Source organism: Electrophorus electricus, chromosome 3, assembly GCF_013358815.1.
Source record: "Electrophorus electricus isolate fEleEle1 chromosome 3, fEleEle1.pri, whole genome shotgun sequence".
NCBI classification, from domain to species: Eukaryota; Metazoa; Chordata; class Actinopteri; order Gymnotiformes; family Gymnotidae; genus Electrophorus; species Electrophorus electricus.
The window spans coordinates 31093125-31120602 of record NC_049537.1 but is presented as its reverse complement, the minus strand read 5'-3'; the positions used below and the strand labels follow the sequence as shown (position 1 = coordinate 31120602).

The 27478-nt window shown below is 42.9% G+C and overlaps 1 protein-coding gene across 3 annotated transcripts; it reads right to left on the bottom strand.

Annotated features, from left to right (window-relative positions):
- Positions 1–232: 232 nt before the first annotated feature.
- cnih3 (cornichon family AMPA receptor auxiliary protein 3) lies at positions 233–24585 on the bottom strand. 3 transcript variants are annotated; one of them, XM_027022444.2, is made up of 6 exons: positions 24025–24585; positions 20082–20150; positions 16412–16459; positions 7639–7751; positions 5088–5234; positions 233–1216 (listed from the first exon to the last, which is right to left on the bottom strand). In XM_027022444.2, the coding sequence occupies exons 1-6, from the start codon at positions 24100–24102 to the stop codon at positions 1189–1191; spliced, it is 483 nt and encodes a 160-aa protein (XP_026878245.1). In that variant the 5' UTR covers positions 24103–24585; the 3' UTR covers positions 233–1188. The 3 variants fall into 3 exon arrangements, with proteins under 3 accessions (XP_026878245.1, XP_026878246.1, XP_026878247.1); XM_027022445.2 differs by having other exon boundaries at positions 5088–5231; XM_027022446.2 differs by having other exon boundaries at positions 5088–5219.
- Between the last annotated feature and the right edge of the window lie 2893 nt (positions 24586–27478).

Here is a 27478-nt window from a genome sequence, read left to right as displayed (position 1 = left end):
GGGGGGGGGGGGGGTCTGTCCAAAAATGGAAGTGACATTTCTAGAGATGGAATGAACAAATAAATAAAGAAAGAAACATTTTCAGAGAAGACTACAGGCAGCGTTTGCTGGAACCTCTTGGCTTTAGTTTTGTAAATGTTCAATCTGTGATTACTTCATATGATATGATTGACTTAACTATCAGATTAATTCCTTTATATTGCTATTGTTATGCAAAAACCAACCAACCAACAAACACAAAAATAGCTTTAATACTGATCTTGTAATAATGAACAACTGAAATCTTGATAATGTGTTTTGGTGAAAATTCCAGTGACCTTAAGACAAATGCAATACTGAATTTTTTGTTCACCAAGATAGCTTGATACACTGTAATACTAAATATTGGAAGACTTTACTGGTATTCTGGGTATATAAATATAAACTATTTCAACACATTCAACTACTGTAACAAATTGTGCAAACTCATAACGGTTGTGCAAAGATGTGATATTTTGAAAATTAGCTCTAGCATTCTACATAAAGCCTTAATATAAGCATATATGCTTTTAAAATCTGAAAATGACTGACAACACCAAAAACATCAGAGCATTACACAAATTTTGCTATGTACACAGAAATTTCAACATGTACATTTCATATTAACATTTGCCTAATGTAGAACGCACAAATACACATATATCACAAAGCCATTCACATAGAATTTAGATTGTATAACCAATTGTTCTAGTTTGTGTCTAGTAAAAATTCAGCAATAAGGTTGGCCATAATTCCTTCAATTTAACCTCAAATCTACACACAACGTTTTTGATAGAAGTGAGGAGGTGGTTCGGCGCAGCTTCCTGATGTCCTGCGGGATGTGTGCTATGCCTGAGACAGTCTGTGCAAACGTGTGAGGATGTGTGTGATAGCTGTGTAGCATCCCACAAGATATCGGCCCAACCCTTCAGTCTGCAGCAGCTGGGTGGCTCTGAAGCAGGGCAAGTCCACAGTAAACTACTGGGTCTGTGGTTCTGCTCTGCAGGGTTCTTCAGGAGGCCAAAAATGTAAATCAAAAGTTCTCCTTTGAGATTCAGATTGTTAGTTAATCGCCTAGATATACAGATTTCCATAGATTAGTTTAACACACAGATTTTAGGAAAAAAAGTCTTTGATATCCGGAAATTTTCTTCAGTGTCAGGAATAGTGTTATGAAGTCACCAAATTGTAGATCATACTGGAAGACAAGAATGGAAAGCAGTTAAATACTGTCAGTGTAAACAAGCAACTCATGCGCATTAAAAGTGGATTAAAAGAGGGGAAAAAGTGGCCCTCAATAGTTGCACAATAAACTGATTTACATCTCAGATTTAATGTCCTGCTGGCCTGTCTTTAGGAAATGGGGCAGTTTTGCAGCAAGTGGTTTGTATTGAAGTCGTTAAAGAACAGTCACAGTGTTGGTGCCAGAGAAGGTCTGAGTCTTCAAAAAGCTCAAAGCAGCTTGGAGCAAGTTCCACTGAATCTATATTTAATTAATAACATCAATTCAACCAAGTTTGGCATTAGTCATAGATTTCGGGAGATCAGAGAAACCAGGAAAGAACATGTGTGGAGTTACATATACTCACAAGCTGTGTGAACACGTCTGGAGCTAGATTTACCCACAAGTTGTGTGAACTGTTCAGGAGGAATCTTCCAGTATACACCTATGTTTCTTCCATATTAAGGTACGGCAGATATGTAACAGTTGCCAATTTAAGGAGGTGTGTTGAATGGTTCCTGACTGACCACACTTTCTGACTCATCTCATCTCCACACTTGCACTGCAGGTCAGACTGATTTGAGTTGGGCTCTGGGTGCTTGCTGGAGGTCACACTCTCATTACTGTAACCACCAAATAGGTGTTAGGTATCAGCACTAATTAACATGAAGTGCTAAATCGAGAGCGTGGAGAGCAAACAGCCACAGTTAAATCAAACAGCCACAGTACATACCGGACACTACAGACATACCAGTGCATACTGGACATTGGATGCCTCCATAAGACTTTACATGTTAATTATGCTAATGTTGTATAATATACAGCAGTATGCTAATGTTGTAACCTTTATTTTAACATAACAAGGACTGTTCTAGATATGATCACTGAGCTGCTAAGTAAACAAACAAACAAATACAAAAAAAAAAAAAAAAAAGTACTGTGCCATGTTCTGCTTTCCTGTTAAAATCTCCTTGGTAAGGAATAGTAAAGAATTAATCAGCAAATATGCATAGCATGTTTTTCTGGACTTGTGATGATGAAAGAAGTGCATGTCTATGGGCGTGCTCGGTCTGTCTGTGTGCATCTTAATTACAGCTTTTCTTTCCTCGTTTGCGCCGGGTGCCAAGAGCGCTTTGTCACCGGATTTTATCCCTCCTCCAGACAGCAGCCTCCCTCTGTCTCCCTGCCTCCAGAAGGCCAGACAGTGGGCTTCAAAGCTTCCACCATAGCCACAGAAGTGCACTGACCCACTGGCCGCAGGATCCCTTCAAAAGACCAGGGCCCGCCCCAGGGTGCGCGCCTGGGTTGTGTCACGCCAACATATGCTTCACTTGTGCACGCCGGAGGTTCTTGGTCTCCTGCGCCAGGCCCTCAGGCTCATGCTTTCATGAGGAGACCCCCTGCTAAAAACTGAACTAGCACTTTCTTGCATTTACAGTTGCGTGACCAAAGCATGTGCACAACACTAAAGGTTCTGGTATTCTAGGACTTCCACATGAGCATGTATACAGCATGACATGTATATACAGTATGATAATAATAGGCAATGTCTCTTTAGATTTATAGCATACATCAAAAATATAAATATTTTTATTAATGTGCTCTAGAAATGGTGTAAAAATGGTCTTCTTTTGCAGACAACTAGACTTCTATGGATCTAGCAAGTACAGCTTGCCTAGACAAGCTGAGTGCCAAACAGTTCTGATAGTCATGTATTTCTACACCGAGCCCACAGCCTGCAGCAGTGCAGACAAACCGCTGTGACATTTGCCTGGCTAAGGCCCTGTCAATAGGGTGCATTTGGAGCATGCTAGTCTCGTCAGAGTGACACCTTCACTTCTTGTGTCATCGGCTGCAAACCGCTGTTCGTCTAATTGGCCATGACAAAACTTACAGCAGCAGTCTGATGAGCACGGGCAGAAAATGCCCATGTTTGATTTGCGATTGATATGTGAGTAGGATTCCTTCTCCCCCTGCAGGAATTCCACAGGCTTGGTGTACATAATTCCACAGGCTTGGTGTACATAAGGGGATTAGAGATTAGGCCACGTGGAAATGCATCTTAGACCCAAGAAGCTGCCCAATAATAAGTGTACAGGCAGCCCGCACCAAATCAAACATTAGCAACATTCATTCTGACTCGCTTCAGTGCACAACACACCGAAGATCAGAGGCAGACTCTGAGGTTGCAGGCAGCACTGACGAGGACTATGTGAGGTTACCCATATTGTGGTTAAGAGGCTGGTGCTTGTGGAAACTGAGCCAGGGTCAGCAGAAACAGCAGTGAGGTGTCTGCTTGGGGATGAAGGGGCTTGCAGAGCTGTTTCTAAAACAAGAGCATAACCATGGAGACAGAGACCAACTCTGTCATGTCACCACCAGAGTTCTGAGCAGGAGGCTGAAGTCCAATAGGCACTACAGGAGCACATAGGTAAAGAGATCACTTTTTAAATAGTGAATCTCACTTACATGTGGTGGGAATAGCAGAGCAGTTACAAAGGCAAAGTATGGAAGCTATACCTGTGGAAATAGGCTTCATTTACATCTACATTTAGGGCATTTAGCTCTTATCCAGAGTGACTTACAAAAGTGCTTTGTCATCTACTCATAGAACATGTCATAGCCAGTACAGTAGATTAGAGTTCAAGATACCAATATACTAGAATACTGTTGAAATACAGGGATCAATGCTGATGCCTAGAAGTGCAAAACACAAACAATACCCTAAAATATGTACTAGAGTTTTAGTTAGTCAACATAGGAGCAGGATCAGTGGTCATTTAAATATTCCACAAATAGATGGGTCTTCAGTCTGCGTTTGAAGACTGCATGGGACTCTGCTGTCCGGAAAGCCAGTGGAAGTTCATTCCTCCATCTGGGAGCCAGGATAGAGAACAGTCTCAAGGTTTGTCTTCCATGGGAGTTGAAGTGTGGTGTTTCAAGCCGACCCGTACTTGAGGTTCGAAGTACTCGAGGTATGGATCGGGCTTTGACTATTGACCTCATGTATGAAGGGGCTGGTCCATTTTTGGCTTTGTAGGCAAGCATCAAGGTTTTAAATCTGATGCGTGCAGCTACTGGAAGCCAATGAAGGGAGCGCAGCAGTGGAGTGAATGCAGCAGCGGAGCTTAACATATATAACTTCAGATTCCAAACGGTTGTACTCAAGATTAAAATGTGCTTATATACAATTGACATTTGTGGGTCTGTAAAACAATGCTGCTGAATTACAATAATGCAATACAAATATGACAAAACTGCACTGCTGGTTTGCCTTAGAACATTAGTTCATTATGTCGAGATCCAAACAACCCAAGCTTGGGGCATGGTGTCTCAGTGGTTAAGGTACTTGACTAGTAATCAAAAGGTTGCCAGTTCAAGTCCCACCACTGCCTACTTGCTGCTGTTGGGCCCCTGAGCAAGACCCTTACCCATCTATTGCTTCAGTTGTATTCAGTCATAATTGTAAGTCACTTTGGATAAAAGTATCAGCTAAATGCTGTAAATGTAAGAGTGTTTGGTTGTGTTACAGTTGCATAAAGTGAATCCACAATGTGAAGTAGAAAAAATAAGAACATATAAAACATTACTTCCTGTTTTAGTATTCATCTTTGCTATGCAAAGTTGTATATTTTTGCTATGCAAAGTCTATAAGTTGTAGATAGTTTGTACAAAAACAAATGCACATATTAAAAAAGCATCTCCTAAAGATATGCAAATGGACAATGGGAGTGTAATACCATTCGTAGACAAGTACGTGACCTCGGTTAGCAGCAGTTGAAGGTCAAGTGTCAATGGAAATAACAGAGTAAGTGATAGAAGGGGTCAAAGGTCTAAAGGCACCCACCAGTAGAGATAATAGAAGAATGAAAGTACGAAGAAAGACATCTTGCACCAGGCCTCTTTCTGGCAGAACCTCAGCGTGTCCCCGTTCATGACGTAGGCAGGGTCGTACAGCAGCTCCTTAGTGTCTGTGGGGCTATGGAAGTACCTGCCAAAGAGGGCAAGAAGGCAAAGACTCCCTGGGTAGTTCTGCCTCTATATACTGCCTCCACTGTGAGTGGTAGATCTTCCTCTACGACAGGGGTTGTAAATCCACCCTTCAGGGGTCTCTAGCCAATCAAGAGCTCCTCAGGTTACCTTGGTTACCTGGTTAATGGACCTGTGTTCCTGGGTCACTGTGGACTGGACCAAGAAACCCTATGCCCGCTGTGGACTCATTGGGTTCTGTTAAACTGGGCATGTGTCAGACAGAGGATGTACAGTATGAACAATTTCCTGCATGAGGTCTGTGAGAATTTTATACCTATACTGTCTTACAAAGCGACTCTGTTTCTACCGTACTCATGTTTACAGATGTTTACAGTGTAGGCTCCTGCCAAGTACGAAAAAGTACTCATGCCTTTGCTTTACAGGAGACAGCTTGGAATAAACACAGATGCTGTTAGCTCAGGCATCGCTAATATATAATCAGTCTGACAGTAAGATGGACAAAAGACGCCTAGTAGGGGCCTGACAAGAACAAGGTCTGCTTCTCACTGTGGCTATTCAGGTACAAAAATACAGAAAGAGCTGACAGACAGACAGAGACAGAGACAGAGACAGAAACAAACAGAGAGAGACAGAGACAGAAACAAACAGAGAGAGACAGAGAGAGAGACAGACAGAGACAGAGAGAGAGACACAGACAGAGACAGAGAGAGAGACACAGACAGAGACAGAGAGAGACACAGACAGAGACAGAGAGAGACACAGACAGAGACAGAGAGAGACACAGACAGAGACAGAGAGAGACAGAAAAACAGAGAGAGACAGAAACAAACAGAGAGAGACAGACAGACAGAGACAGAGAGAGAGACAGAGACAGAGACAGAGACAGAAACAAACAGAGAGAGAGAGAGACAGACAGAGACAGAGAGAGAGACAGAAACAGAGAGAGACAGAGACAGAGAGAGAGACAGAGAGACAGACAGAGACGGGTGGGGGGGAGTGAGGGACACACATGGGGAGTGATAGAGCACTAAAAGCATGGGAACAGCAGTAGGGAGGCAGGGAGAGAAGGATGGATGGATTTCACGCTACATCCTCCTCTCTTTCCCTGCAGGACTCAGAGCAGAGAACCAGCATCTGCAGGCATGCGGCATCTGGTGCCAGTGGCAATTAATCTGATGGAGACTCCAGAACTACAGCTGGCTCCAGTGAGCATAACACATAATGATAACAGCACATAAGAGCAAAGCAAACCTCAGTAAGCTGACATGGACAGTACACAGGAATGCTGATTTGTACATGTGCATAATAACATTTTTAATAATAATATTATTATTATTATTATCACAATAACACAGGTTATCATGCACAAAGCACCTCTCCACCTGCGGCTGAGGAATCAGATCTTATCCAGAGTGATGAACTGCCCCTGCTCCTTGCTATTAAATTTAGTTCACCTTGTTTTATTTTTCCCAGTAGTGACTTTGGCAGTGAAAAGCAGACGTAGACCCTCTGATCACAGGCAGACTGTAGTGACTAGAGACTGTAGTGACTGGAGCGTAGCTCACTAGATTACGCTTAGAGGTATAGCCCACTAGATGATGAATTTAGAGGTATAGCCCACTAGATGATGAATTTAGGGGTGTAGCCCACTAGATGATGACTAAGCCTGATGTGGAAGACAACAGGCACTAGAGCACCCGAGTCACATGGGCCAGAGATGTTTAAGACAAGCCGTGTTACCACCAATTAAGTCACTTTCTCTCCTGGGAGAATATGACACCATTTGATGATTCTGGCCTGTGAGCCCCAACAGGAATGATAAAACCATTAAACCAACAATCTTCTTTTGTTTGAGTTGATTATGTGATTGTATAATTGGGGCCAAGAATGTTTGCCTGATATATAAATGAACATTAAAAACGTAAATAACAAAAAGTCTGAGTGATGTACCTAAATTTAATACTAGAAGTTATGAGCAATGCTACAACCTGCTATAATTCTCCCTTACCTCTTAACCATAACCACACAGCTTTGCATATGAGTCACCTCAAGTGAAGTCGTAAGAATAGGTACCAAGCGACATGTTGAATAACATGTTGAAGGTGCAGAATCTCTGAGTCGGACGCAAGCCAAACTTAGTGGGGACGTGGCGTGAGGAAGCTTTATTTGGCTGGACACCACTTTAGGACTACTCTGTGATCTTTGTCACATCTTCAGACACCATAAACACCTCTGCACTTTAGTGCACTCTAGTGTGCTGGGAAGTTGTTGAGAATGACCTGAAGTAATTATTTTTGGAAATGGACCATCTTCAAAACCAAAAGCACAGGATGGAACCAGGACCCTGTGAAGATCCTAAATATTTTTTGAACTCATAAATAAAGTAGGCTGGTTCAGAGCCTTACCTCCATGTGTTGTAGAAAAGGAGGGGTACGTTCAGTCCCACAGTTAACCACTCCTGGGCACACAGGAACATGACACAAAAGAGACCGTGGATGGAGTACTCTGGAAGCACCAGCTGATGGGAAGACAGATGGATACGGTCTATTAACCTCTACTGTGATTGTTATGGCGACCTAACTAGTCCCACTAACATATTAACATGTTTGACATGTAAATAAAATACATACATTGTCTAAAAGACGAATCATGTTAATAGTCTAACATAATACGGTGTAATAAGATACATAAAATATACATGTATGGAAATCCAAATAAAAAACAGAGCTTAAAGTTTGGATGTTTCAAAATATCAGGCATCTTTTAAATCCCACCGTCCTCCCAACGTTAGTCATTAAGCCAGTTCCCACCCACTGCCTGGCTAGCTGGCTCTCCTCTGTCTTCTGACAACTACCAGCTGTGGAGGGTGCTGTGAGTGTGTGCTTCTTCGGAGACACATGAGGCCAAACGCTGCTGCCATGCTGCGACGCAGGGCACCTTGGAAGAAAGCACCAACTGCATATGTCAGCAAGTGTGAGCAGACAGACATGTGGTGTCACTGTGATTGACAGGGGGCGGTGTAATAGCACCCCTCCCACTCAGAGAGCAGTTCCAATTTGGCTCCCCTGGATTCCCAGCTATGGATTCATGTGGTGTCTCTGGGGCTCAAACCAGCGAACCCACAACAATAAGGCAAACACTTTTCACTGTTATGACTTCAGCAAAACACCATTATGACCTCAGTGAATTCACCACAACATGAAATCAATGTAGGACTCAAGAACAAGTACACACACACACACACACACACATACACACACACACATAAAATGTCTGTATACCTTACATAATGCTCCCATATACCCCTGAATTAAAGATGACGTTGTGAAATCTCATGAAGATCATTTCATTTAAACGTGCTGGAGCACAGAGCCAAAACAATAAGATGTGTGTCAATGTCCAATTATGGGCTGTGCTGTAGTGGAAAAGAATTAGGTGGAAGCACACTTTTCTGGGGCAGAGCTACAAGATACATGCATTTAAACTGAAGGCACTAGTGAACACAGGCAGATGACTTACTAATCTAGAGTCCAGGCAGCTGTGGAGGGCATTGTGGGACTCATCTGGCCTGCTGTGGTGTAATGTCTTCCTTTATAAGACCTCAGGCTATAGTCTATCAGCGTTTGACTGCTTTGGGCACAACCATTTTAACCGTTTCTCTTCACATCAGCGGTTAACACCTTGAGCCATGTACGAGATTTACAAACTTAACGACATTCTTGAGGAATCAGTAGTGAACTGTCAGGGGCGTTTTATCTGTCAGAGAAGCATTAGGAAAGATTCATGAATAAATATGCTTAAATGTATTAAATCTCTTGAGGATTTCATTAAAAGTACGCTGTGTTGTAAATTTTCTGAACACTTCTGAGTCTTCACAATATGCTTTACTGTTTTCATGTCAGTTTGTGATCGTTGGTGCATAACAAGTCTGCACATCCTTTGATCGCTTTTTGTTACTGTACAAGGTGGTGATGCAGGCAGGAATTTTGTTTTGTAGTTCTTATACCAAGGGACAAAGCCTTGTGTGTTGGAGTTATGAAGATATACCACAGAGAACCACAAACTGGCTTCTTATGTGTACTGGTTGATTTTAATTTTATGATTTTTGTTCCTCACTTTACTAAAAAAACATCCCTGCTATTGGCATGAATTGCAAGACCAAACAAGATAAAAATGTCCCGGTAACTGTGAAAAGTTATTATAATTTTAGAATTATTATTCTATTTATAATGAGGAGGAGAAATCATAGTGTTTTGGGCAAATAATGCACCCCCTTCCTTGTGTCACTAATGCAGCCGGTCAGTATGCTCCAATTTCCACAAGGTCTGCGGGACTTTCCTCCCCGGACTCCCTCACTGGCCTATTGCGAAGCCTTGAGATTTGGGTCTTTCAGGACCTTTTCAGTTTCCCTGGTCTGCCTTGGCTCCTCAAGATAAATCTTTCAATGTTCACTGGACCTCCAACCATAATCATCCTCGGCTTGTGAATTCTTCGTTCTCGTCTTCATGTTCTAGCGCACTGCCCACGGTCCATGCTCATGATCCCTTCAGCGGCCCGCACTGCTGACTCTGCACTCTTTGCCTCCCCTGCAGAATTTGGTACCGCTGCCTGCTGCAGCCTGGCTCAGTAGATGGTGGCCACCAAAGACTTTGCTGTGAAGCACCTGATCCCAATTCCAGAGGCTTTTTAATTTTTTTCCCCGAAGTTCATATTTTGGATTCCTCTGCTATGTTCTACGCTCCCATTGTTGGCTTTGTGATCCCATCATCATCTCCCAGTTGCTATGCTAACTATGCCAGCTCGAGCGAAAGAGGTCACTTTCCAGGCACTAACTGTGGCTTCACTTCCTCTTCCTGTCCTGATCTGTGCTGCAAGTCAGGTCATTGATCCACTTTGTGTGTCTCAGCTTCCAGCAGCATCTGAGCTTTTGAAGTTTATCGCAGCATTCAACCATTGGACTGTGCTGTTCTTTTCTGGATATCAGGCGTTGGTGGACAACACAGCTCTAGCCTGGTCACTGTTCTCGCTCTACTGATGTGCTGATTCTTCTAGCTTTCTCTCAATTCTTTTCTTCCAACAGATTCTGAGTTTGGCTCCAGTTCCAGTGAGCCCTGCAGTCCAGATTTCAGTTGTTCTGCCAGCCCCCACAACTCTGTGCTTTTGCAAAAAACAACACCCCCCCCCCCCAAAAAAAAAAAAAACCCCAACCCAGATGTCTTTAATCCTTCAAGATTCAAGATTCACTTTTTATTATTGCTGCATGCGCAGCTTGTCCCCCAGGCACCAGTGAGATATATAGTGATTGTCTCAGCCTGGTCTCCTGTTCCTATGGCTTATGTTATCAAGGCCTTTGGCACCCATCACCTGTAGACCCTGTTTGTAGTGTTCCTGAACATGGATGTCTCTTTGGACCCTGGGCTTCCCTGTAGTGAGTGTTTCATTGTTTCAGAGTCACCTTACACCTCTGTCTTCCTGCTTCTCTTCCACATCTGCTCCCAGTGTTCCCAGCTGTTCTCTGGTCGAGGTTTTATCACCCTGTGCCTGTCTAAGCCTTCTTGAGTCTCAATGCCACATCTCTCACAGTCCTGTTTGCTTCCAAGTGTATTCCCACTGTTAATTCACTACAGTTGCAGGTTTGATATGGTCACAGTGGGCTCATCTCCTTTTGAACACATTCTCTGCCCTTATTTTAGCCATGTCTCTCCATTTCACTGAATCCCAAATAAAAAGTCAAATGCCTATAATTAACCATCTAGCAAGTTACCCTACCTATCCATTAATTAAAGGCGTCTGTCTCCAAGGCCACTGAGCTCGAGTGCGATGTTCCCGGAGCCTGTCCCGGTCCCCCCACTGAAGAGACCTGGGGGTAAATGACAGCCTCTTCAAGCATCGGTTACCTAACGAGAGGTCTGGTTTTGCCATGCTATCCGCTGGAGTACCCACATATGCGTGCACGCTCTCTCTCTCTCTTTCAACCACTGAATACCACTTTCTGATAATTACACACTGCTCAGCCTGGACTGGGGTCACACTGGTCCAGTGGAGAAGTACAGAGTGCGCTTCAGATCTCGTCAGTGAGGACTGGGGGCCTTAGACGTTCAGTCTGGATGAAGAAATGAGAGTAACCATTTGAATGAAGGGAACTACTGATTATGAGATATGCCATTATTATGAGATGTCAGAGTGAACTATCACTGCAAATTATGATTGATATTCCCAAAAGAGTGATTTTGCCTTATTTGTTACTATGCCAGAAAAGAATGGACTCTCTTAATGCACAGAACTGCTCAGAGCACAGACCACTTTCCCTCGTATGGCTCACCGATTTTTCATCTAAATGATACTGATTTACTGTATACACGCAAGCATGTGCACTACAGTTTTCCTCCCAGTTTCTCTGCTGGGGTGACTAATCGGGCTGCAGTTCTCATTTTAGCTGCAGCAAACCGTCCTCAGCCTAAGGCAATCAAAAGAGCTCCTAGTATCCAATTACTGCCCTTCTCTCTCAGTAGCAGCCGTAATTAAGTGCAACAAATAATTACACACATTTTCTCTTAAAAGGACACCTATTCTCCCAAGATGAGAATTTATCTGGGAAATTGGACAAAGAAGCTATGGATGTGTACAACCAAGCAAATCAACCAAATGAACACACTGTGTATAACATGAATGTAGTAATACAGTCTCCTGAGTATAATAATAATAATAATATTATATGTACTCGAGTCAGTGGCTTTGCAGTCTCTTAGCATGTCTCTGTAGAATAAGGATGACAAAGGACTGCGTTTGGGGCTTTATGATTCTGTAGCAGGAACATCTCTAGACTAATCTTTTTGGTTGAAAGGACTAATGGAGAAATGCTCTGCTGGAGGCCGCCTTTACCCAGCGGAGTGCTCTGCTTCCAGCCGGGCTCCACTCTCAACCCCAAAGCGCCTGTCCACTCTCCAAGAGTGTGGCAATCACAAACTGCCTATCAGCGAGGAGCGGAGCGCAGCACATGTGCGCTGCGTCTTTAGCGTGTGTGTTATTGCCAGTACTGGAGGACGGACGGGAAAAGCCTGTGAGGTGGAACGAGAACCGGACTGGAAGCCAGTGGCTGACCGAGAGCCAGAGAGGAAGAGCACTGCAGGTCCGCCAGCAAGCACTGCCTCCCCCACTAGTGACAGGCCAGTGCAACTGGGATGTCCCTCATGAGCACTCTGGGGTGGCAGGCCAATGTGCTCTGAAGCAAACCAATGCTATTTTTAAAGAAAGCTGACTTTAAGGGACACTGAACTGTTGGGTTTTTCTTGTTGTTTTCAATGTTTTTTCTCTACAAAGCTAGATCTATCTATCCATCCATCAATATATCTATCCATCTATACATCCATCTACCCAGGGAGCACCATCGCTGTTGGATGCTCATGTAGTCTTTCTAGGTTCTGATTGGTTGCACATATTTTGCTCTGTCTGCAAGGATGTTTTTGCAGACCACGGCGGAGGAGGTGCGCATCCTGAGCTCTTTGCCCTGGGCTCATTGACAGTGAGTCAACCTTCTGCTCCAGGGTAAAGTGGATATGTTACTGACCACAGTGCAACTTCTACCTGAGATGGGGAAAGAAACCATCACTAATGAGAGGAGTCTTGACCCACCACAGTCCTGTGCTGTAGTGTTAGATACATGCTTAGCCGAGACATTCTGTCTAGTGCAGTGGTCAGTCAGATCCCTCTTCTGCCTTGGTCTGATAAAAAAGAGCATCTATGGTAATCCAACAGCCTTTGCCAATGTTACTGAACTTCAAACGTATTGAAATTACAAAACTTCCTCAGCTGAACTTATAAAATGTCGTCAATATAAGCCATCTCACCCAAAATTCAGTGCGTTAAACAAAATGTTAATTTTTAGCCCCGACGTGTCACTGTGAGGAAACACACATGGCCAGAATGCCCCTTTCAGACCTTTATTTTAGGTTCTGAAATTGGATGGCATCTACCTCAAGGATCATTGTACCCAAAATGCTAAGAAACCCAACAGTAAAAAAAAACCTTGAAATGACCCATCATCATACTCATGTCCCAACGTTAGTTTATCCAAATGTTATTATGTCCCAAATTTTCTTGTGCTTCATAATATAAACTGTGTCACTATACACTGCACACCCAAACCATGTCCTTGAGTGATTATACACTGCACACCCAAACCATGTCCTTGTGTCACTATACACTGCACACCCAAACCATGTCCTTGAGTGATTATACACTGCACACCCAAACCATGTCCTTGTGTCACTATACACTGCACACCCAAACCATGTCCTTGTGTCACTATACACTGCACACCCAAACCATGTCCTTGTGTCACTATACACTGCACACCCAAACCATGTCCTTGTGTCACTATACACTGCACACCCAAACCATGTCCTTGTGTCACTATACACTGCACATCCCAAACCATGTCCTTGTGTCACTATACACTGCACATCCCAAACCATGTCCTTGTGTCACTATACACTGCACACCCAAACCATGTCCTTGTGTCACTATACACTGCACACCCAAACCATGTCCTTGTGTCACTATACACTGCACACCCAAACCATGTCCTTGAGTCACTATACACTGCACATCCCCAGTGCAATTATCTTGCCACCTTCATGCTCCTTTCCAATTTTCATAAGCTGTCAAGCATGGAACCACAGGCCGGTGTGATGAACTATGGCTGTCCATCAATAGCTGAAGGACCTCAGTCACTCATGACGTACAAAGTCACGCTTCATTCACATTCGCCTAGAATCATCAACTCAAGCTGAACTTACACTGCAGTACCTCTGAATGTTTGATGTTTGTAAGTGTTCCTGCTGGTCCAGTCTGTGGAGTCTCAACATTCATACGAGATCACATTTCTCTTTCCTTTAAGGTGAAAGAGGTATGAAAAGCCACAATAGAGAATGTATGTTTGTTTTTAATTGGTAATAGAGCAAATTACAGCTCCACAAATGCGCAACTGAGTGTACACTGTAATAGTCAAGATAAAAATTTTATTTTTATGAAGCCAAATGTCCAAGATAACTATACAGTCATAATGCAAATCAGGGTTTTTAGTTAAATTTTTTTTTTTGTTCTACAATCTGTTTTATATGATTTATTTCACTTTATTCTACAGACAGCTTCAGGTTTCTTTTCATTAGTTACAAAAACTCACTTTGTCAAGTAAACAGAAAATATTCAAAAGCAGAAATTAATGAGAAACAGTACACAAGTCCTACAAAGAAGTGTTATGAACTGTATGAGATACACATACACATACACAGGCACAGCCAAAAACCTGCATGACTCAGCATAACAGAGATGTTACCTTTTGCTACCTGAGCTAAAACAATAACTGCAGTGAAACATAGTGTCAGTGCTTTGAATGTTTGTGCTTGCTACAGAGTCCCCATTCAGAGACCATTCGCCATGTGCTCTGAGACAAAAACGTCCATATGTGCTTCAAACACCATCACGAAACTCAAAGGTTACTTTGTTATGGCACCTGACAGACTCTAGGGATGTCCAACTCTAGTCCTGGTGATCTACCTGCTGAGTTTAGTTTCAACCCTACCCCAACACAGCTAATCAAATCCTTCAGTAACGTCTTAATCTTGAGGTCAGTAGATATCCAGGAACGGATTCGGACACCCCTCACTTACTCTAATAGAGATTGAACCAAAAATTATTAATGACCACTTATTGATAAAATAAAATATTTTGAAGGTCTAGGGTTAGTGCTATTCAGCAACATTAAATAAGTGATGTAAAACCTCCATAAATAAACTGCACTGGGTCAATGAAGCAAGGGCACAGAGGTCCTGTGGGATGCTACACGAGACTAAGAGTTTACCACAGATAAAACAAACAACACCTGCCAACCCCCTCAACATACAGACCCTGAGAGAGAGAGAGGAATGGAACTATACCCTCTGTCATATTGCATGACACACTAGGAGAGCACAGTCTTTATAGACAACCTTACAGAAATGCAACATTCTGGCTGATTGAGATGAATATCAAAAGAAAAAAACAAAAAGGAGTGTCTAGGTTTTAATGAGCATTTCTCTTTAACACCATCTTGTTTTGTTTTTAAATAAAAGCCTCATGTATGACCCTACAGCTACTGTAGCCAGATAGCCTGTGTGTGGTAAGCTCTTTTGTCTGGCCATCCTTTTACATCCGTTTTTTGATATGTGGTCATGTGACTCCATAAATCTTTGTAATCCCTTCCTGCTACTTATAAACAAGTCCAGACTCATAGTGTGAGCTACGATGTGACAAATCTAAAAGAAAAAGGGTGTAGAGATCTTCTGCTGACCCAGGAACTGTCCTGACCATCTATTCTAATCTAGAACACATTTGGCATTGTCCACCTGCTGAAAACAAAAGCCATGTTCAGCAAGATTTCAGTTTTTTTCACTTATTACCCAGCTATTGTATTAGGAACACCTGCCTTATTACCTGTTACAGACACCTGCCTTATACATACACTCACATGCATTTTATACATGCATTTTATAGCTGTAAAGTTACAGTGTAGGCCATCTGATAGCATACACAATGTACCAGTCACCAGTTTCTTACTGGTTTATCAGTGGTAAGGACCAGTACAAACTGGATGTTACTTGTGTGGCAGAGCGTTCTCATCACAGCATTAACACTAACAAGGCAGTGACGTAGCTGTGGGTGTTGAGCTGGTTCGAGTTTAATCAGACCAAGCGGTACCACTTGGGTTTTTGCACATATCAGCATCACTGCTGGTATAAATCCACCCAGCAGCAGACATGTGGTTCAGAACTGATTACTGATAAACGTGTGAGGCAGGGGTGTGCATCCACACATCTACCCTGAAGAGCTGAGCTCCAACACACTTGAGTCTGAGAACCTGGGTAGAGAGACCAATTACCAGCTCAAGGAAGGAGAACACAAATTATGCAGAGCAGCAAATGAGCGATAGAAAACATAAAATTGAGTTTAGTTGTAGTTTGTTCCATGTCTTATTGCAAAGGTCTTCCAGTACATGTCAAAACTGTGAACAGATTTCTTATGGGATCATGTGGAATTTGTGGTGTGGTATTCCTTACCTTATGGGATCATGTGAAATTTGTGGTGTGGTATTCCTTACCTTATGGGATCATGTGGAATTTGTGGTGTGGTATTCCTTACCTTCCGAAGGAGGCAGCATATCCTCTCAATGTTTCGAAGTCTTTCTCGCTGCAGGAACAAAGAGAAACAGAGGAAACGGTAAATCCTCTGGAACATTCATTTCGAACTGCTGATCCCAAGCACAAAGCTCACGGGCGTGCCGATGGCCATCGGCTGCCAAACCCCTGACGTGATTGGACTTAATCTGGAGAAGCTGCATTGTCACTGAAGATGACCATGACCTTCGACTGAATTTCATCTTTTAAATTGTATTTTATTAATTTATGTAGAGCAAAAAGCTTGAATATATGTCATCCTTAGGGAAGGCTAGGACCAGGAGAATGTGTGTGTGTGTATGTATGTATGTATGTATGTATGTATGTATGTATGTATGTGTGTGTGCTTTGCCAGCCTAACCTACAGCGCTGGTCTTTCCCAGCTCATGACCCCATTCGCTGGTGGAATTGTGGAGCACTACACACTGACAAGGACATGAAGAGGACAGAAAAATGGACAACCAGACAAAACCAGCACCAGCACAACTTTGTAAAGGTCATCTGAAAATGGCATTTGGTGAGTACATCAAAACACGACCACGTCAACTACTGTCATTTTATGAGCAGATTCTGACTAACTTTTTTTTTGCTGCTGTATGATGTCATATAAGGGTGTTTTTAAAACCATTTCATTCATTTAACTGAGGGATTACGAAATCACGTCTTCGAGTAGGTGATGACAAACCGAACATTTACAGATTTTGGAATTGGCTGGGTTTTGAAGTCTGCAGTTTTCTTCAGTACAGCAGTATGTGTAAATACACTCGAAGTAACATGAACACAGGAAACCTCACATGGGCAGTAAAGTGGAAGCAGCTGGATGTGTCCTGTTCCTGTTTCCTGTCGTCTTTCACAGTGTGGGCAGGCTGGTCAATGCAGTGGCTTACAGGGAAACGTCAATCAGTTCACCAGTTTTGAAAATACCTCCCTGAAGACGGGACATGTCCTGTTCTCTGTGTTATTCAAACGTGCAGCACATGCTGCTGGATGAAGTCCCAGAGTCCGTGGTCTGTCCGAACAGTGCCACACACCAGGAAACACCACTGTAGTGCCACTCAGACACATTTTCTCCAAAACGCTTTTGCATTATCTGGAAGATAAATATATGTTTAAAATCCTGTCTTAGTATCTGAATTTTTTATGTTACTTTTTGATCTTATATAAAGTTCCCATATATTTTGCTAGTTGGTTGCTAAAAAATCTTAGAATTAGTACACATGCAAGGTAACTGGTTTTCGGAGAAGCCTTAAAAGGAAGGACTCTTGGGATCCAGCTGCTATAATAAGAGCAGATGCATGAATGCTTATGAACAGGCAATTGCATCCAGTTCCCTTTAAAATCTGCGTCAACATGAACTCTGCTTGGCATAATGTAAATAATAAAAACTAAAAGTAAACTTGAGATGGAAAGTACAGAGCAGGGAAGGAGTCCAGTCTGCCGAGTAAAGAGCTCCAGAGCTGCAAAGACTCAGGGATGACGGAATGAAGTGCTGAGACCGACTCCCAATGTGTCGCCTCATCTGCCAAGACAAAGCTGGATCAATCGACGGCGAGGTCCAGCTGGGGTCTCTGCTGTGGGATTCTGGGGTCTCTGCAGTGTACTAACACAGTCTCGCAGGCTGCCTGGGTTATAGTCTTGTGCTCTGATGCATTGCTTCATGCTGCTGAATGTTGCTTTGTATAACAAAACGCGTTAGGGTCTATGTGCTTAGTAATCTATACCTCTGTAACTACATTAAGTACTGTAACTAATAATCACAATGCTTGAATTAAAAGACAGTAGGCAAAACTATATACACCTAAATCAAAATGGCCAATTAAACAGAAGATCTAATTAATCATGTAGACCAATAAAATACCACTGGTGGAATTTGCAATAATTTTTCACAAACAGTAAGGATTGTGGATGTTTTGAGAAAATTCGGGACTTTTCAACTTTGATTACCACAGGACGTCCTCTCTAAATACAGCAACCAGAAGAGCAGACTCAAACTAACTAACCTTACATTTTATCCAAATCTTCTAAATAGTTAAGTATGGAATATGCCCCCCCCCCAAAAAAAAGCGAGAGAGAGAGCAATGCTGATTTAATTCTGACAACTACTGACGTGTTTCAAGAATGAAATAGTAAGCCTTGCATGACTCAGTTCACTCTGTCAGGACTTACTGCCACAGCTCAGCAGTTTACTCTGCTTCCGGACGTCTGACTTTTTATCATCCGCATAAACTGGCAGGGTGGGCAAGCTAAACCATACACCTCTGGAAGCAGAGGGGATGAGAGACACCCCCTGAGAAAGTAGCCTGCCATTGGCCGCCATGACTCAGAACCCCCGCTGGGGCAGCATGGATGGGCCGTATGGAGTCTACAGCCACTGAGCCATGACTTTACCATGAGTGAGAGGCTAGGCGTTGGCATGGTGCCTGCTAGACCTTCCTGGGTTTAACGGGCCATATTTTGGAAGTGGCTCCATGTTTCTCAAAGTCACTCTCTGCAGAGGAATGTTAAGGAAGGGCTGCCTGTATTATATGTGCATTGACTCAAGGCTGAAATGTGTTTCAGCTTTTCACGATGACACTGTGCTATAATGTGGTGCGCTGGAAACTAGCAGTGATTGGTATAGATAGTATAGATAGTGTGGATAGTGTAGATAATGTAGAGTGTGGATAGTAACTGCAGCAGTCAAGGACAGTTGAATGTCACAGCTAGTAGTGCATATCTCACTTTCACTCTCATTAGTGCTTTTACTCACTTACACACACAGTTCCATTTCACCCTTCTCCAGACAGGCTGTTCCCAGCCTCTGCCTACAGTCCCACTGGACGATTGAAGGAGTTCCCCGTTTCTGCCGCCTCTCCTGTGTACTGCTGCTACTGCGGCCTGGCTGAGCCTCTGCGGGTGAAGCCCCACCTCCACCAGAGGCCTCCACCCACTCAAGACACCAATTAGTCATGCAGGGTGCTGTAGAGGATCGACTGAGAGATGTGATTAATGAGGAGGCCGTGTAACCTTCACCACGCTCCCTCACTCATCATCATCATCACACACCACCACCAGAGCCACCCAGCCTTCCAAACCCGCTTTTGGTGTGTGAGCGTGAAACTACAAGTCAGTCTGAATTCTGCATGATGTTCATGGGAGCGAGGGTGGACGGAGTCTGACCAGTTGCGTAGGTCATGACCGAGGCGAGAGAATGCAGGCAAAATCATGCACTGCAACAATAGCCGGGTTAGTGAGGAGCACCAGCAGTCTGCGCCCTGCAGCTGCGCTAACCACACCCACACTGGCACTGAGACATAGTACATAAACGAGCTCATTTATGGGGGGGGGGGCACGCAAGCTGGTACTGCTGGACAGGTGCTGGATGTGCTGGACAGGTGCTGGATGTGCGCTGGATGGCAATGAGTGCCCTGGCAGGAAAAAGCTACGGCTGGTCGCAATTCCATTTCTACAGAGCTGAAGACGACGACGATTTTCTGGAGCTCAGAGGAAGGGAACACCTGGCTGCCGCCAAAGATGTCACGCCTCGTTTTGAGATTATACTGTAACACACGCATGCATGCACACACAAGGGCATGCACACACAAGGGCATGCACACACACACTTAATTTAAACCCTCCATGTTTGCTTTACTTACTGCATGGAGTGGATTTCCTTGGTCTATTGGCACTTTGAAATCTGCTTGGAGCTCATCAAACGCTGTTATCTAGAGATGGGGGAAGAAGAAAGAGTTCTGTTATGGCAGCCATTTCCTGGGCTCTCCAAGGCTAATCTTGGTGGTGCCATTCCTTCTTGTCTAGAGTTCCCGTGCTTTCATTTAGCACAAGAAATATTCCCAGCAGGGTCAACCTGATTAAACCAGGGCAACAATGCCACAACTGGGCAAGCACAGACTATTCTGCTGAAATGTACCATCTGAGTATAACAATGAAAACATGCTTAAATAAGTGAAAAAATAAACAATGAGCACTTTATGAGGGATTAAGCTTTAATAAAGCTGCCATGACTTCCTTTCTATAATTACGTTTATGGCCTAGCAAAATATATATATTCAAATATTCCAAATAGTGAGGGTTAGAGTTAGAGACACACATCACCACGTAAAACCAGAATGACAAAATCAGACACACATCACCCATGAAAGCAGAGAGGCAGAATCAGACACACATCACCACATGAAATCAGAACTCTTGCAGCAGCTAGACCAGGCTCAAGCAAAGGTTGCACAGAATTAGCTGAAGTTATTTTCCCAATTCCAGACTGTACTGCTGTCTTGCCCTGAAACTGCCCGCTCCTCCTAAGCCATTGATATGTCCGTGCTTGACTCACCACTGGCCACATGCTGCAGGGACATGTAGTTTCGGGCTAGCATTGACTGGAATGGAGGAAGTAATGAAAGACTTTCATTAATCCTGCACTCTCCCCGTGTGCTGTGGTAATGTGTACGTTACTTAAAAGACAGACCACAGCTACATTATTCATAACTACCCACTTTGTAGTAATTGCATACAAATTCACATCACAAAAAGAAAAGTCAGCTCTGGTGGAAGGACCAGAAGTGATGGCTAAATAATTGAGTGGGTCTCTTTAAATGTTAACAAGGGCTGGAAACCACTCAAACCTGGTTAATTTTACTCCATATTTACAGCCTGTGCCTTGAACTCCTAATAACACACCAGCTTTCATCAAAGCATTCATCAGAGTCTCCCTGCCAGGACCTGTGCACGGATGTGGTGCATGGGGAATTTTTAAACATCCTCAAAAGCAGCACAAGACGTAAAAACCCAGTCAACAGGCAATGTGAAATTCTACAAAAGGATTAACAGAAAAGCTAGAACATCACTAAAAGCTTTGTAAAGAGACCATCATAGTATATAGGATACATCGTATAGGGGATTCTGTTATGGACACGTCAGGAAAACCCACTTGAAGTAAGATGCTTTTTTTTAGACAGGTGCTCTACTAATGTACTTTTTCATCAGTTTACAGCAAGCCTTGCACGAAATGTTTCAAGTGATGTTTTGAGAATCAAATTAACTAAAATTAAATTGACTTGTTGAAAGAAACAATGCATATCTAACAGGAGATTTATTTAACTGTATAAAAGACTCCATCTATGAGACAGTGCTACCATGTCTACCATTGTCTTGGCCTGCCCCACAGTAGATTACAGCACACCGATACATGTGTCTGCTGCACATTACAAACAAAACCAGCAAGCTTAACCTTAATACCTGACTGGTGTCAGGTGTTCAGTGCTCCCTCCCACTCCTTAGCCAAATTACCCACTCTGGGTCATCTCTCTTTCCTCCAGAAATGGCTTCTCCCCGTTTTAGTGCCAACATCAGCTACTTTTCCTGGCCCAGTAACCGGATCAAAGCTGTGGCCCATGTTCTCAAATAATCCAAAAGGTCCTTTAAAACAACATCTGATCCGATTCCACCCTTTTCCTCACTGTTCTTAAAGGAATACTCCTTCCAAGAACTGTTGTGTTCCTAGGAATAAATTAAGGCATATATGTGGTCACTAGCGATGTGTGAAGGGCTGACTCTAGATGATCCTCACTCACCTGTAAGACATCACTCACAGGTAAATTACTCTAGAACATCACAACTGATCCAGAGGCAGGTTTCAAACCAATCTGTTTAGCCAGAGTTTAAGGATAGTAACATAATAAACACTCTTCTCAGTGCAGTGAGCTGGCCCAACAAAGACACTCCATCAGGCAGAGTAAATTGCGTTAACTCCTGTCCTCAGAAACTAATAATCATACATGTCACAAGATGATTCTGGAAAAATTGCTGGCTCAGTGTAGGGGACAGTTGGAACTGAAAACCATGATGGTTTTTAGTGCCAAAGATAAAGAAAAAGGGGGAAAGAACCTGGATCTCATCACACCAGCAAGTTGGCATGCAGGTAACAACATTTACTTTGGTTCCTGAAGGTTAGTAACATGGGAGAGGATTTATACGGTTCCCAAATTGGTGCCATCTAATTCTTAGCTTTTAGACATTCTAGTCAAATCTTGAGTTGTATAATGTCCTGAACAGTATAATGCTGCTTTGACATTTTGGGCAAATAACTGCTTCCTTTAAAACGATAAACAAGACAACCGAGTATTGTGACCCTTCATGCGGTGATATTGTATACAGTGTATGAACAGAGGCCGCAGGGTACAGAATAAAATGAGTTAAATCCATTACTGGAAACCCCATGATACAACCCCTGTACAGTGTGAGTGATACAGTCTCCTAAGACTAAACATTACTTTGATGTTTATCATTCACAAGCCTCTTGAATGTAATGCAATTTCTGGCAGCCAGAAATATATAACACATCATATTCACTGTTAGTAAAGAATGCCACATATTACTTCGATGTTACATTCCACTCAGTTAATATTCGGTTTCGGTGGATAAACAATGAAGTCCCAGCACAATTAGAACAGACAGGTCTTCACAGTGAAGCTTTTAATTGTATGCTAATTATTATATTTGGCCATTTGTGAAAGCTTAATGAAGCCTTGTTAGCTAATGAAAGTAAAAAGGTACAAAATCTTTTTTATCCATTCAGTTCAATGATATGCAAGTGATCGAATATGACAAGATTTTCACATTATCGCCAGATTAAACAAATCCACATGCTCTCAGAAATATAGTACACTCCAGCACTGTGGCGCAGTCCTACACACGGTGGGTCAAAGAAGCCACAGGACGATTAATTACCCCTCCCCCTCACTTACCACTTTGATCTATTATGTCTGTTGCTATGCAAAGCCAGACCCAGGGCAAACAACTGTGCAGCCCGACCCAAATCTAGTCCAGGTCTGGAGACAGGAAAGCACACTCCTTATTTAGCTAGCCCTCTTTGGGGAGATGCTAACATAATATGTGCTAAGAAAACAGGAACACAGCAAACTCCAAACAATGAGCTGAATTGAAAATAATTTGTTCAAAAAAGGTGACATCTTATTTGGAAACAGGTTCACACACACACACACACACACACACACACACACACACACACACACACACACACACACACACATAAGGAAGTCAAACTCATTCCTCAAAAGGATGTTCAATGGGCAAAATCCTCCTTTGTAGTGTCCAGTGTTAAACATGTATCTGGGAAACTGGACAACAATGTATTTCAAGGTTCTTAATGTAACCTTCCCAGAAATGCGGAGCTCTTTGAACCTCTCAAAGCCCAAATGATCATAGTAATTGATTCTACTGGCAAGGAAATAATTTGCACTGGCAACAGGAAATGTTCTTTCCCTGAAATGTAAGTGGCCTCAAGCAAGCTGGTTCAAGTACCTACATGAACTTCAATTGCTCATAAAATCCTAATGTCTGACCTACTGAAATGAGTATAGATAGAGTAGAGATGGCACAGCCTGATATCTATGCCATATAAAGCCCTACAAGCCCCTATTCAACAGTTTTGTATTTATAAGTACTGACCCCCAACGTAGATGCACAGCAATAGACAGAAGTATCAGTGCACGCGTGTTTGTAACGTGCCTCCCTAAATAGGCAAGCAAGAAAAGAGTCCTATGTGTAGACGCACACACTTACGTGCCATATGGCGAAGAAGATGAGAGACGCACAAAGGACAAGGGAAAGCATATAACAGAAGGCGGCAAACGTAAACATAATTGATAACACCTGCGACTTATTTCCCCCAAAAAAGGATCAGTGAGATCAGGAAAGAAGCTGTTACGCTGCAAGTGCCTGCAAGGACGACAGCATGCTCATTAAAATTGTTGTTCCGTCGCGAGACTCTCTCCCAACTATACGCTACTGAGCCTTAAAACGACTTTCTCGCCCGGGATTTGCCATGATGCAGAAGAGAAACTAAACTAAACTCCGTGCCAAATCGTGATGGAGGCATTCTAGGTTCAGAGTCGAATAGCATCAACTGTAAAACATCCCAAGAGAATCAAATCCTGTATGCCCGAAGATCTTGATCATGCGTGAAACGATCCAGCCAAGTCGCGTGCGCCTAGGACACGCGGAGCGTCCATCGCGCGCTGAGCGAATGGAGATCACATCAAAGACATCTGCGGAACTCTGGATGCGCAACGGAGCGCCGCCTCCGGTTCACACTTAACCTATGGCACACAGACCGTGGCTCTCACGAACAGGTGGGTTTAGAGCTCTCTCTCTCTCTCTCTCTCTCTCTCTCTCTCTCTCTCTCTCTCTCTCTCTCTCTCTCTCTCTTCCTCCCTTCTCTCTCTTTCTCTCTGTCTCTCCTCTCTCTCTCCTTCTCCCTCTCCTTCTCTCCCCCTTTTCTCTCTCTCTCTCTCTCGCTCTCTCTTTCTCTCTGTCTCTCCTCTCTCTCCCTCCCTCTCTTTCTCTCCCCCCTTCTCTCTCTCTCTCTCTAGCTCTCTCTTCCTCCCTTCTCTCTCTTCCTCCCTTCTCTCTCTCTCTCTCTCTCTCTAGCTCTCTCTCTCTTCCTCCCTTCTCTCTCTCTCTCTCTCTCTCACTCTCTCTCTCTCTCTCTCTCTCTCTCTCTCACACTCTCACACAGGTTAGAATTAGGTCATTAGGCTGCGTCCATTCATACTTGACTTACAGTAAATAAAACAAAATATAATTAACCGAGATCCAAGTGTGCTGTTTTTGTTTGTTGGTTTAACATACCTAAATTGGGATTTTCAATCATGGAAATTAATTTAGATTTATCACGAAGAAGTTTCGTGAACGTTGATTAGATGCCGAATCATCTATATGTAATTTAGAAAACAATTAGAAAGGCATCTTTCATTGCCTATAGCACACTTTGATCTACACTATCGCTTAAGGGGCGAATTGATGTTATTTTCTGGCGCCATCTTGAGGACTTTCTTTGAAATGTCACGTTGTTTAAGTCAAATAACTCCTATAATTCCTCCCTAGGTGTAGTTTTTGGAGGGGAGTGAAAAGAGCGCGTTAGTTGTGCGAAACTGTTCCCAAGAGACGAGCTCTTTCCCACGGAAACGCTTTGTTACTGTTTACCTCCTAAACGTCTGTAGGCTGAAATCCACATCAAAGACAGGCGCACACCGGCAACGCCCCGTTTTCAACACCACGCTGTGAAGCGACATCTTTTGGCCCTGACGTTTCCCAGCCGGCGTACTGGTTTTGTGATGGTGTTATTATACATGCACTCTGAGAGTTTTACATCGACTGGGCCAGTTCTAAGCGAGCACCTCCCTGAAACTCGTTGGTTTGAAAAAACGTCGAAATTATTGAACGTGTCATATATGGGGGCGAGAACACGGATAATAGACTTATCTCGCACTCAAGAAAACGATGGAGAGTTCGGACCTCATATGAGACACGTGGATGTCCTCACAAAGTGAGTCTCGTACGCCTGGAGCATATTAAAGGATAGTAACAAGCTTTAAAACCTCACAGCAAGTCGTAGCAGCCCAGTTGGGTAAGTGCTTTGCTTTGGGCGCTTCAGTACCCACGGCAGACATGTTCATGAGCGGGGGGTTTGCTGTGGGTTGGGTAGATCTGTCAGAGGCTCACGCCAGCTATATTCTTATGTTTATCACCAGTAAATGTGCTTCTTTATCAATGGCGTGTTTGGGGCCCGTGATACTGATTGATTCTCAATACCACCTGTCACATGCGGTCAAAGCGTGTGAACGTATAGGAGATGTTACTCAGACTCTTAAAGCTGCTGTGCGAGCCTGACAATAACGCCCCGTTCCCCGCTCACACCCAGCTGCCGCGCGAGTGGAACCTCTCCCACGCTCTTCCTGATCCCGCGCTGATGTCATTTTCACAGCACTTTTAACGAGAAAGGGTTCACATAGACAGCGCGCAAGCTTTATTATCTCACAATAACGTAAACTGAATTATAAGCCATTATATGCCAAATAATAAGTGAACTATTCAGATCAACTACATATAACTTAAATAACGTAATATCTGAGATGCCACTTCATTATTGCATTTAATAGAAATAAAAATAAATAAGAGTTTAAATAGACTGAAAGAAATGGTGCTGATAACGCTGCTGTAATTCATAGGGTCCTCTATGATTTTACAGCTCCTCTCTGTACGTTGTTAGTTTCAGGTGATTTATAGCAATACACACGATCACGATTTACACGTCTCAGTCTGTGCTTGTGTGTCTTTGTTATGGGACACTGGTATAAACCGGATTATATTACACTCTTGGACTTTTTCTGTAAACTAATCATATGTCCAAGGGAATATCAAACGTGTAAATGTAAACGTAAATGTAACGCTCACTGGCTACCATGTGCATTTAGAGGCCCATATGGCGTCCCAGTCAGAGTGGACTTTTTACCCAAACTTCGGTGAGCCAGTAACCTACCATGTTGGAAAGCGATGTTTTATGGACAAACTGCACCATGGAAATAAAGATTTCAGCTCAGAGCAGACCCTAGAAGCAACTATGGGGAGAAACAAATTTGTTGAGTTTATTATTATTATTATTATTATTATTATTATATTTACAATATGATTAAAGATAGCATTATATATGTATACTGTCAAATTCCTTTTTGTCAAACATTACTCTTTGCTGAGGCTGGGAAGCAAATTCTTTACAGTAAATATTCTAGCTATATATGGATTTACTTAACCATTATTTTATATGTATTCTTTAATTGTTTAGTATAATTTTGTTTCAGAAGGGTGCTCTATTAATAATAGGCTACAACAACTTATTAAATGTAAACTGGTTGTGAAGAATGCAGACCTTGGGAAAATTCATTCTAATATGGAAGCTTGTCTTTCCGTGTGGACCTGTCAGCCAAACCCAGGTACCATTCAGCCTCAGATTGCCGGTCATTCCTTGTACCGGAATACAGTCCAAACTTCCACAAGCTTGGATCCACAATGCCTAAAAGCAGTTTTGGGTATGATCTTAGTGTCTCAATCTTTAGTTGATTGGTTGTATTGTCTTACTTTCAAACCTTTCAAGGAGATTCCACATTGTATATTTATACTGACTTATCTATTTATATACTGACTGTTCTCTGGAGTTATGGTGTAGCGGAATCTGCCA